Below are 13,138 nucleotides of genomic sequence, written 5' to 3' on the forward strand. Positions count from 1 at the left end.
TACACGATCTTAAAAAGTAAAAAGTTTAAAATTTACACATGAGGCAAGCGGAAATGGTGCCTTGTAGCATTTTTTCCTAGTCAACCTTAAGAAAACTTTTAACTATACATTGTGCTACACACATATATATATATTTTTACCAAATTTTATATGCATATTCAGTAGGTCTGAGAATCGGCTACTATCTATTTTCCATACCCCTAAGTGATAAGGGTTGTTCACCTTTGAATTTTTTTTTAACTTTTTTATGAAATTTTTGGTTTTTATTCAGCTTTGATTTGATTGATACAGCATACAAAAATACATACAGACTTAAATTTTGACCCCTCTACGATCAACCCTTAATTTTTATTTGTTAATTAAAAACAATTTAAAAAAAAAAAAACAACGTTCACGGGATCAGCTAGTATGGATATATATACACATATATACGCCTGGGAAGCTTAAAAATATCTTCTCGTTCTAAATACCGCAATGTACGACGAAGGTCTTTGACCAATATTGCCTGGATCCGAGACATGGTCACCTACGGTGTGTCATATAAAAGGATAAAAATGATAAAATATTGTATATGACTTCATTATATTCCATTTAAAAAGACCAATTGTTTAGTTTGTGGTCGAATTGTGATAATGTTAAAATTAATTGACAGTTTAGCTCTCCACCATCCGCAAATGTTAATTCACGCCCGAGCATAAAAAATGTAGCGGCCCGCTGGCGTGATTTGTTTTTATTTTTTTTAAATAAAATTATAAAGCCAATACTTATAATTATAATAAACACCTTCTAGAGCAGTGATTCTCAAAGTGGTCTATATCGACCCCTAGGGGTCTATGACAACCTGCAAGGGGTCTACGTCAGCGAAAAAAAATTCCGGGGTCTATAAAATGAAAATGGGGTCCACGATAGTGGATCTCAACACTCACTGTTAGTACCTATTTACTCACATCGTAATGTCTTATAATATCAAAACATTTACATTATTTATAAGAGTACCTATGAAGTAAAAAATTTATCATATATGTTTATAAAATTGTGTAAGTTGTATGATGTTAATATAATATATAATAGATTGGTTTAGTTGGTATAGTAGATACAAAATTTTATTTTGAGTAGTTTTAATTTAAATTCAATTAATAAATGTATAAATTAACATGTGTTTTTACTTTAAGTTTTTAACACTAAACTTCACTACAGTTAGAATTTACAGGAAATCAATATCAGGTAAGTAGGGGGTCTACCTAACACGGAAAAACATGGCAAGGGGTCTACGACACAAAAAAGTTTAGGGAACTCTGTTCTAGAGTCTATTTTTATCGGTAATTTAATTTTTAACTGTTATAATCATAAGTTTCTGAAAACAAGCACGAATGCGCGGCAATGTAACTTTTTGCCGTTGGGCCGTCGAGGGTTAAAAGGACTTGTAATGCTTACTTGACTAAATATATTTTTAATTTGAATTTGCAAGCTATTATTGCATTAATACCATATGAGCATTCAACAAGCGCACATAATTAATGATACCTCTTCACTTATCTACTGAATCGAATACGTGAGATTAAAAAAATATTTTTTTAATTGAATATATTAGCAAATACTGTATGTATCACACGTGGGATATTTACCTTACGGTTCCATCTGCATACGATCTAAGATATGATCACTATCACACAGTCAAGATGTAATAGCTTGCGTTAAGGCATTGTTATGGGCTCTTTTTAAATCTGGGCGCTTCAACACTTGCTTTAACTTAAAAGATGTCATTATAGAGATTTTCAATTTGAATAAATTGGTACCTTATGACATTCTTTTACTGAAGTACACGAATACAAACAATACTGTAATGATAAAACATTTTTTTTTACTTGTTCACCTTATATAGGTGGTCATTTGACTAGATACTAAAATCTATATATTGAACTAAATTTGAATACAGAACAACTTATAGAACCTAACTCAGATGTTATATATAACATTTAAAAGTAAAACCATCTTAACTACTTCCTCCCTTATTATTCTTTGAGAGAAGTTTTTAATAAACCTCGTATTACTAGATTGCGTTGCAATATATCTCTAATAATGTTTAGTTTGTCCGCAAAAACGTTCTGTGTTAATACAAGAAATAAAAGAAGCTGTTTTCTCCTAATTTTTGTCTTTAAAAGTTAAATAAATAGTTTATAGGTACCGGTGTACGTATGTACAATAAAATTCTTGGACAGATCTACAACCAATATTAAAAATATATATTAATCTATTCAAGAATACAATACTGATGTTAATGCGTGGAATTAAATTTTGATGATCACTCAGGAAGCTAATTATTGTCGTGCGCTCTTTATAAAACTATATTTGTAAAGAGCAACTGTTGAGTTTTGAACAGGCTCTCAGCAGAACTGCCTTCCGAGCCGGAGGCAGCATGCAGTATGGACAACAATGCCGACATTTTATGTTTATTGACGATTAAAAAGTGCCTGTTATTATAGTGCCTATTCTAGCATATATATTAATAACAAATAGCATATCTATATGTGCTAAATTTTTATGTAACAATACATGCAAATTCTTAGTTACATTATTAACAATAAATTGATTTTTTTTTTTATTTACAACAACGTCCGTGATCTTTGGATTCCAACTTTTTATTATTTCGGCACATTTTAACCTCTTTAAGAGACTTTTAATACCTGTTTTAGTAGTACTTAAGACATATATTACTAATCCTAGGAATCCTAAATCCTGACCGTCTGACAGTTGATATAGTGTTTTAGTATTACATCTATTATTTGTATTACTGTCCCTTTTTTATTTATTTCTTTTCTATCATTATTTTGTTCTTTATTTTATTATTTTTATTTTTTTGAAGTTATATCTTTTTTTATTATTGTATTAAAGTGGTTTATAAAAATTTTTATTTAATATTCATATACACCTATCCCCCGATTTACACGGTACTAGTTTTACACGTTTTCGCTTTTACACGGTTTTCACAAAAAATTCGAAGCCATTGTTAATAATTTTTATTAGATTTTATTAGATTTTATTACCATCTCTCATAATGTAAATATTTCTGATTCAAACATCGAATCGGCACAAATAACTTCGTGTGATGAAAGTGAATTCGAACCTTCGATTCCGAAAAAAAGAATGAGAGTAATTTCTGACAGTGATAAAGGATAATAAAACATCTTTGGTTTTATTTTTTGTTCTTCTGTTTAATGTATTGTAATTAAATAAAAAAAGTGTTTCTGTAATATATTAAATGTTTTAACTTGTCAATGCATTTTATTTTTATTTCTGTGTACACCTAAAAATATCGAAAAAAACTGTTAAATAGCATAATTATGCATTTTCTGCAAGATTTCTCTGCACGGTTTTGACTTGAAAATGTTTAATTTTCGATTAACACGTTTTTCTCGGAAACGTATCTACCGTGTAAATTGGAAGATAGGTGTATTTGTATATATATTTTTTTAATTTTTGGCACTTGTTTTTGGGAGCCTGTCATACTTCCCTTATCTTTGGTACACGTGGACTATCATTACAAAAAATTTTTTTCTACATATTATCTGCGTTCTCGTCTTTTTCTTTTTCTGCATCTTTTACTCATTCATCTATTATTCATCATCTGACTGTCGTCACCTACCAGAATACTACACGTTTAACATTTGGTTCTGTTTTGCTTTATTTTCTTTTATTTGTATATGTCAACATATGTACTAAATTACATATATTTGTCCACAGGACGCCTGGCTGTCATCATGTTCAGCATTTGTACAGTGGTGCTTGGTATTATCCTGTCGTTCGTGCCCTGGCTGGATTACATCATTTTCAGGGTGAAACACATTTTTAACTACATTTCAGTTAAACACTAAAACATCGGAATTCTAGAGATAGTCTATTTTAGAAAAGATTTAATCCTAGCTAAAGAATCCACACGTGTAATCCTAATTATAAATATATTACGCGCAATTTTAAAAACTAACCGTTGAAAGCAAACATGAATATGAACATATATTGTAATTTTTCTAAGTTCACATAATTTTAAATATGGAACGCTCACGCGTTCTTTTAAATTTAAATGTTTACATATTCACATGTCATTCTATTTTTAATGTACAAAAATAGTCATTGGTATAGTTGCGCAATCTATTATATGTAGATTTATTGCAAAACCAAAATTGAGGTCTTTCCAAAGTTGTGCATTTGTTTTATGTTTATATTAAAGTAATTGTTATAAGTGGTATAATAGACAATATAATATAATAGAGACGTTAATGAAGCAAAACAAATAGTAATAAAAATATAGTAAAACCAAAAATTTGAGGTTATGAATTCCATTTCCATGAATTAGAAAAAAAGAAAAGATTGAAAGAATTTACGAAGAATAAATAAATGACCTTGTGAAGGGTAAAATAAGAGAACGCTAAGGATGGAATCTGTGAATGAACGGGAGCCATAAAACAAAAAGGTGGTGGAGGTAGACGCTGAATGTAGATTACTTTTAACTGGTCTTATTGTACGTCTTTGGAGGTGGCCTTTGCCCAGCCGTGGACATCATGCATATTTTAACGAAAACAAAAAAGCTATCGTCACAGGATATCGTTTAACATTTACCTTCCCTCATCGAGGATGTAAAAAGGACTGAACTCTATCAGTTGATATAATAATAGGACTACCTACTTGTATATTTAATGGAATCAGGCGTTATTTTGCGGAAGTCCATCCTAAGTAAGAAAAGGACCAATATTTAGCCACTTCCGCACATGCAGTGGTAGTCGTGCAACAAAGTGCACCGCCCGCCAGCCCGCTGATAAATAGACGGAGTCGACTCGGTGTTTGGCACTAATCGGTGTAACATAACTCCTGAAGATGCCCCGTGGAGGGGTGAAACACGTGTTGAGTGATTTAACGGTGGCGGTTGTATAATTCGCATTGTTTGCCGCATGCGCATTTGTCAGCGGGCTGGCGGGCGGTGCACTTTGTTGTACGACTGCTACAGCATGTGCGGAAGTGGCTAAATATTGGTCCTTATCTTACTTACCTACTTATATACTTAATAATACTGACTTTCACAGGAGCTGAGGCTGTGGAACGGTTCCTTGAGCTACAGCTATTGGCAGAAACCAGGAGTGGTGCGTCTAACCAAGGTCTACATCTTCAACGTCACAAACCCGCAGGGATTCATCGAGAATGGAGAGAAACCGAAGCTAGCTGAAGTCGGACCTTTCGTGTACAGGTAAAAGCCCACTGTTGGGTAAAAATAATAGTTTTGATCTTGTAGTTTTAATTAAAAAAGGCTCGAGGTGTTTCGCAGTTGGATTAAATAGAAAATAAAGAGATCTTCATAAGGAAGATAAATAATAGAAATGTATATTCCAGGGAGGACATGGAGAAAGTGAACATCAAGTTTCACGACAACGACACGGTGACCTTCCAACACAACAAGATCCTTCGTTTCGTACCGGAACTCTCCGTGGACAAGACACAGAAGCTCGTCGTACCGAACATACCACTCTTGGTCAGTTTACAAATAAAAACTAAAATTATACATACAATCGTCTTTTGTTCACACACACGCCTACAGTTGGCCCGGCACATTGTCCTAAATCTCAAGGCATTTAACGGTCTGTAGCGCTTGGGCAGCGACTTGAAATAAAATAATGTACCAACTAATATGTTATTGAGTATTCCAAATAGTATTGTTAATACGAGTATTGTATGTAAGAAAAATTGTAAGAAATTATAAAACGCTGTCGTGCCTCGCAGCTGGGAGAAGAAAGATCCGTATCAAATAGCGGCAACCCTCTCCCAATTGTCTGCGTTTAGTTTAAGCGAAAAATAAATATTGTAAAAAAAAAACACTAGTGATACAAATTAGAATTAATAAAAAAAAAACTGCAAGTCCCTTTGACTCCTGATGTCTCTCTCCTAAAGATATCTATGGGGGATATAACAAAATCGCCACGCTTGGAAGGCGGGTTGGCGATCACAGTGTTGTATTATAGCATGCAGAGGGTCCTCTGGTGCCCATGTTTAGGAAATTTGTCTGTGAGCATTAGCAATCCTATATAATTAACGCACAAAGTTTATATTATATATGTTTGTATTCCTAGAATCGAACTCGAACCCTAAGATCACAAGTCTCAGTCCTTTACCATTGGGCTACGACTGATTATACAATATATAATTAGGTAAGTTATTAGTTTCCCTAGGGGTCGACCTGAGGCTTGACGGGGGTCTATGTTGGCGTGACAAAAAATCAGGTTTATAATAAGTAAGCAGGTGACCACGAAAATTGATTTTGGAAAATGATTTTGGTTTTAATTCACGTATTAATGTAGACAGATTATATTTTAAGCGGCTCCGCGACTGTTTCTTGTAAAAACTTGTAAATTTACTGTTTGACCAAGAAAGTTAAAGTTAAATATATTTTATTTACATAATAACAAATTAACACCTTTAAAATTTTTCATCTATTTTTAAACATCCTATACATAAATTCAGATAGGTACAAGGGGATGTAGCACTGAAAACATTTGATTTAAAACGAAAACACTCTTACATTCGTCGTACATACCAAATCTTACAGTCACCCACAAATATTTATATATATATATATATATATATATATATACACATATATATATATGTATATACATAATATAATTATGTATATACATATGTAATCTGAATTTATACTGCCAGAAGTTGTTAAGCAGTCGCATTTTATTATTACTTTACAATATATTAATATAAAAAATAAATTACTGTAGCATATTTAAGAGTAATTACATACATTGACGCTTTTAAAGCTTTAACTTCAATAAACTATCATCCTGTATGTGTTTTTGGCTACACAAAGAAAATAAAGGTTATTAATATTAAGTTGTTTTCAGACAGTAACATCGTTTTCACCAAACCTGGCGGGCTTTGTCTTCAACTTGCTGGTCACCGGCCTGGCAATCACCTATAAGGACCGTGCCAAACCATTTGTCCACGTCACCGCTGAAGAACTTGTCTTTGGGTATGTGTTTTGTTACATATTGATAAGCAATTTAATTTATTGCTATACATCCTCAACCATCTCGGAACCTTCGCTTAAAATAACAAATCGATAAACACAGGTATTACGCAGTAAATTACTAAATCGACTTTTTTTAAAACAGAATACATTAATTTAATATTTGAATATCAAGTATTGCTTATAATTTATGACTGATAGTAAACAAGACATAAGTTATAAAAATGTAATAAATAATAATTATATTAATATTACTTGGGAATTGTAAAGAAAACTTGTATTTTTTACAATAAATAAAACATAAAATATTCATATAAGAAATTAGAAATACGTCTCTGGTGTTGTTCAAGACGTGAAAATTGTAAACGAGACGTAATTTATATATATATACCTGTAAAACCTCTACCGTGTATTGGAAGAAACATTTATATCGTAAAGAGTTTTTCAGCGTTCTTGTTGTTTTACAATATCGGCTAATTTATATATTTTTTAATACCAAATTTTGTTATATATACATATAGATACATATATATATCGCAATTCCGCTTTAATACTACTTACAAGAAATGTATTTTTTTAAATGATTTAATGTATTTATTTATTCTTTCAAATGAATATCATCCACTTCAAAGTAACTCCGGTTCAATAAAACTCAATTTTACCAACACTTTTTCCAACCCTCGAAGCAGTCGGCATAGTATTTTTCCGGTATAGCCTCCAAGATCTTAGATTCGGTTTTTATTTCCTCAATCATATCAAATAGGCTTTTCTGAATATCCAGAAGTCGATGATGTCAGTACGATGTCACGAACGATGTCAGTCAATTTTTGATCCAAAAAATTCGCGAAGAACCTGTAGTATGAATGACATCGACCAATCGAGACTTGATACGTTTAACCTGTCAACTGTCTGACATATCTGCCCGAACTCCCCGGATGCTTACAAGGCAGATCTGCCCCAAATAAAGTAGGCTACATTATATCGAATCACCTTAAAAATACAGTTTAAAATCGCTTGCTCTGAATTTACTACATATAGTATCATAAACATTTATTTCATCATTTAAAAAAATTTATTCCCGACACTGACAGACGCCATGTCGCGGCAAAAGAAGGGTTAATTTACAAAACAACTTTTGAAACAGTTTAAGCTGAGCCAAACGATATTTTCTCTGAGGTCTCTAATTATAAATAGACGATTTTAAAGCACTTAATTTTTAATTTATTTTTTCGGCCCTCGTCTGTTTTAAGTGACAACTCCACCTTACTTTTTTATCTAAGTAGCATAACACCGGTTTTAATATTAATGACCCTGATAGCTTTTTTATGTTTGCAAATTATATATTTAAAATTAAAGTATGCATGTTTATGTACGTCTGTTTGTAAATACGTATGTTTTGAACATTTCAACTACCCATTATTAGTACTACTACCTTTTCCATACTATGCTTGTCTATAGGATATTGCCTTGTGTGATAAGACCGCCCATTGTACTTTTTTGTATATTATTCTGAAACTATTTTAAGTGTACAATAAAGAATATTAAATAAATAAAAATGTGATACATTGCTTGGCAGCCATTAAGATGCCGGTTACATAAAAGGATAATAACATTACAATATTTATTTAGTTTTTTTTTTGTAAAGTTTTTTTTTTGCGGTCCGCTCGGTGTAACATAACTCCTGAAGATGCCCCGTTGAGAGGTGAAACACGAGTTGAGTGTTTTAACGGTGGCAGTGGTGTAATTCGCATTGTTTGCCACATGCGCATTTATCAGCGGGCTGGCAGGCGGTGCACTTTGTTGCACGACTACAACTGCATGTGCGGAAGTAGCTAAAAATTGGTCCTTTTCTTACTTAGGATGGACTTCTGCAAAATAACTCCTGATTCCATTAAATGACTTATAATACATTACAACAACAAGCATCGCCCATAGCTGGGCATAAACCATGACAACAATAAAGAAGTACAATTGGCGGTCTTATAGTATTCCGTGATTTTAAATTGTTTTGTCATTCTTGTCCAAAAACAAAAGCAAAAAAGTTATGTTTATAAAATGTGCAATAAAACATTAAACAAGCAAGAGATCGACACTTGTCATAATTATTTATAAATTTTGTTATTAGATACAACGACCCGCTGGTTACTCTCGCTCACTACTTCTACCCGAAAGGAAAACGACCTAACAGCCAGATGGGATTGCTCCTAGCCGTAAGTAAGACCCCATTTCTTATTAATATCTCTATACAGGGTGATCTATTAAAATATTTAAAGTGTAAACTGACATATAGTTGCCCCGTAGATCGAATTTTAAATGGTTTTATTTAGTTCGACCCGTACGGAATTTGTTTATTTATTTAGGTCGAAATTAGAAATTGAAATTTAAGCACCTTCCCGTTGTCAGATTGATCTGAAATTTGGTACACACATTTAATTTAGATGACAACACAATATAATAAAATCAATAACATTATAAATCTAAGATGGGCGCTGATACATAATGGCGGATTACATATTTTTCCTTAACCCCCTTCAATATGGGTATCAAATGAAAGGGCTACACTAGTAAAACACGATGATTATGTCAAAATTTAAAATTCAAAATGGACGCCGTTCCAATATGGCGGACTAGGTACATATTTTTCCACAGCCATCACAATGTGGGTATCAAAAAACCGTTTAACTTAAAAGTTTTTTAAATGTATTTATTTCAGAAGTAATAAATAACGTAAGGATACAACAGTCAAAACGTTTTAAAAATTCAGATTACTACATCGTTCCAGCCCATATATGCTCATTGCAAGGCAAAAGCCTGCCCCTGTTATATATATTAGGGGATATACCATAATCGCCACACTTGGCAGGCGGGTTTGCGATTGCAATATAGTATTATGGTACATAGAGGTCGCTGCTGTCCACCCTCTGGAAACTTGTTTGTGAGATGTGGTAATGTTATATATTTAATATACGAATTGTGACAACTTCGGTTTATAAGATGAAAATCATCGGTTCATTTTAGAGTATTATCGAGGATTGAAGGTCCAAGATGAGTTACCCTCAAGAGTAAGCTCCTTTAGGCTTCTCATAGAGCCTTCAAAGCGATCAATATGCTCGGTTGCCCAATCAGCAAACAGCTCCTTCGTACCTGTAGATTCTCGAAATGCCACTTGGACAGTAATATAAACCAGGTGAAAAAAAAAACACCTGAATCTTTCGTCTGTGCTTTGTCGATGCTTTTTGGTAGGCTTTTGTACAAAAAAAAATTACAAAGACAATCCATTAAGTATATTGTAGACTAGTAATATTAATTTACAAAAGAACGTCGACATGGATAGAATTGTTACAAATAAACACTTTATACACTGATATGCGAGACGCATTCATCAAAGTTGATTATAAGGCACCATTGATAAACATATATAGTATACGAGGTGATTTTATGACAATAGTATGCAATGAAACATTGGCGCCCTCTAAGCCTTACCCCCCCCGCCCGCAGCTTTAAGAATTAACTTTTCCGACGTAACAAAAAAGTTTTTTCATATTCTAACAAGCTATTTTATAAATAAGTAGTTCATGTTCAGTCTTGTATCAAATCATCTCTGGGAACGCCGCGGCGCCCGTGTGCATTGCACACCCTACACTATAGGTTAAGCCGCCCATGTTCCTGACATTGAAATACAGGTGTGAAAAAAGTAAACAGAGCAATATTAGCAAGAAGACTGTAGGTTCATTTGTTATTTACTGCAAGCATGATAGGATCGGTCATAACTTCGATTCAGTATATTTACTCATACTTTTTATACTTAAATCATATAAATAAGATCTAAATTCATCAAAAAATTACAGATAATATCCTAACATGTCAGCGGACATGTCTGTAAAGTATAGACTTTTTTTACTTGAAATTTACATTGTTACATTGTTCGCAGAGAAACGGCACCTTGGACGAGGTGTCGACGATCTACTCCGGGGAGAAGATGGACAGGTTCGGTTACCTGGATAAGGTGAATGGAATGGATCACCTACCGCACTGGAGAGATAAACCCTGCAATAATATCAGGTACGATTTTTTTTTCTAAAGAATCTTTATCACAAAAAAGTTAGTACCTTACTTGAAATTTTTAAACTTAAATATGACGAAGAATGGGAAGTGATGTATGAATGAAAATAAAGGCCGCAAGAGTGAAAGTAATTATGAAAGATATAAGAAGAGAAAGACATGGATAGGAGAGGAAAAAAGCAAAATAATAAAAAACTGTAAAACTCTTTAATTAAATCAGGCGTTACCTTGCGGAAGTCCACCCTAAGTAAGAAAAGGACCAATATTTAGCCACTTCCGCACATGCAGTGGTAGTCGTGCAACAAATTGCACCGCCTGCCAGCCTGCTGATAAATGCGTATGCGGCAAACAATGCGAACCGCAACCGCTAATTCACTCAACACGTGTTTCACCCCTCCACGGGGCATCTTCAGGAGTTATGTTACACCGATTAGTGCCAAACACAGAGTTTGGCTGTATGTACGGAAGTGGCTAAATATTGGTCCTTTTCTTACTGTAAAACTCATTTAGAAGTACAAGTTTCTTTCTTTGTATTAGAGATAGAGAAAAGAGAAGCCTTCAAAAAGAAGGGTCATTAAAGATACAGGATGATTAAAATAAATAAAGGATATACAGGGTGTCATTTGCTGTCAACTGAAGTATACTTTATTCAAAAAGTTTTAGAAATATCAACGTAATGATAATATTGTAAGAAATAGCACTTTCAATATTCTTACTACCGTGTATTATACATTATTTACTATCTGTTCCTTTAGATTTTGTACCAGATGTTATAGGCCAGTCGAATTCCAATAAAGAAATAATTTTATAGTGATCAGTTTTTGCAAGATATGATTGGATATATAAAAAGCTTTGAAGGTTTTTGCTGACAAATGAGCAATACATTCACTCCGATAAGCTTTTACATCTATAACCAATCACCCTGTATATAATATGTTAGCAATAAAGATAATACATTATAATCAAATACTACTTAACACCAAATATTATCCGACACATATATACGATGTGATATTTCGCAAATAATTACTTTGAGGTCTCTTCTTCATATTTATAACATATATATAATGTATTAAGTAATCATAAACAATAATTATGAACATAAAATTAATTGGCCAGTTAAAGTCTGACAGTTAAAATCATCATTAAAATAAACCACATCAAATACCGAGCTTTTGTACGCATGTACAGTCAAACACATAATGGTTTCCGAGTAAATAATAAAATATCAATTATTACGAGGTTTGTTCGTTTAATAATAACATTTAATTGAATACTAGGAAAGGAATGGAAGGGGACATTGTTTATGATGATTACCTTAACCTTGCAGGTACAGATCAGGGCCAAGGGGCGATGCGTTTCATCTCCTATAACTTAAGCGTTCTAAATATATACACATATATATATGAACAGCTTCATTTTTAATTATCTTTTACAAAAAAGGATAATTTTTTTTTTGTTTGATGTTACTAAAAACAGCTCGAAATATTTCATTATTTCATAAGAATAGGCCTTCTAAACGAAAATAATCCCTCTGTATTAGTTTGCATATTTACAATATTAACGTAATAATATAAAAAACAAGAGCGTTAAACTTTTTTGTGCAACGAAGTTTTTATACGTCCGATTTTTTTTTAAATATATATCTCCATTAATTCTCAAAAAAAGGTCCTTTTAAGTAAAAGTCAAAGTTTGAATAAAAGTTAGAGAAAGAAAGAGAATAATAAAGAAAAAGAAGGGCATTAAAGTTTTTTGTGCCTCAAAGTTTTTAACAAGTCAGACTTTTTTAATGTATATTTTCATTATTTATTAAAACAGTCCTTTTACACAAAAATCAAAAAGTTTGCGTAATAGATAGTTAAAATAAAGAAGAAAATGAATGAAGGGCATTAAAGTTTTTTGTGCATCAAAGATTTTAGTAGGTGAGATTTTTTAAATATAATTTTATTATATCTTAAAAACAGTACTTTCATAAAAAAATCAATTAATTTACATAAAAGCGAATAAAAATAATAAAGAAAATGAAGACCGTTAAAGTTTTTCGTGCATCGAATT

At 32.4% G+C, this 13,138-nt stretch overlaps 1 protein-coding gene across 1 annotated transcript in view; it reads left to right on the plus strand.

The window, feature by feature from the left end:
• The window catches only part of dsb (debris buster), a 161,680-nt gene that overhangs the window by 129,781 nt on the left and 18,761 nt on the right, over positions 1–13,138 (plus strand). The window contains exons 4-9 of the mRNA XM_068766038.1: positions 3,742–3,833; positions 5,076–5,236; positions 5,380–5,518; positions 6,897–7,024; positions 9,147–9,231; positions 10,953–11,083. Of these exons, the coding sequence (XP_068622139.1) occupies positions 3,742–3,833; positions 5,076–5,236; positions 5,380–5,518; positions 6,897–7,024; positions 9,147–9,231; positions 10,953–11,083 (736 nt within the window). The remainder of the gene's footprint in view (positions 1–3,741; positions 3,834–5,075; positions 5,237–5,379; positions 5,519–6,896; positions 7,025–9,146; positions 9,232–10,952; positions 11,084–13,138) is intronic.

This window comes from Battus philenor, unplaced genomic scaffold (genome assembly GCF_028537555.1).
Source record: "Battus philenor isolate CCGP_79_NKW_IND1 unplaced genomic scaffold, ilBatPhil1.0.hap1 SCAF_20, whole genome shotgun sequence".
In the NCBI taxonomy this organism is placed as follows: domain Eukaryota; kingdom Metazoa; phylum Arthropoda; class Insecta; order Lepidoptera; family Papilionidae; genus Battus; species Battus philenor.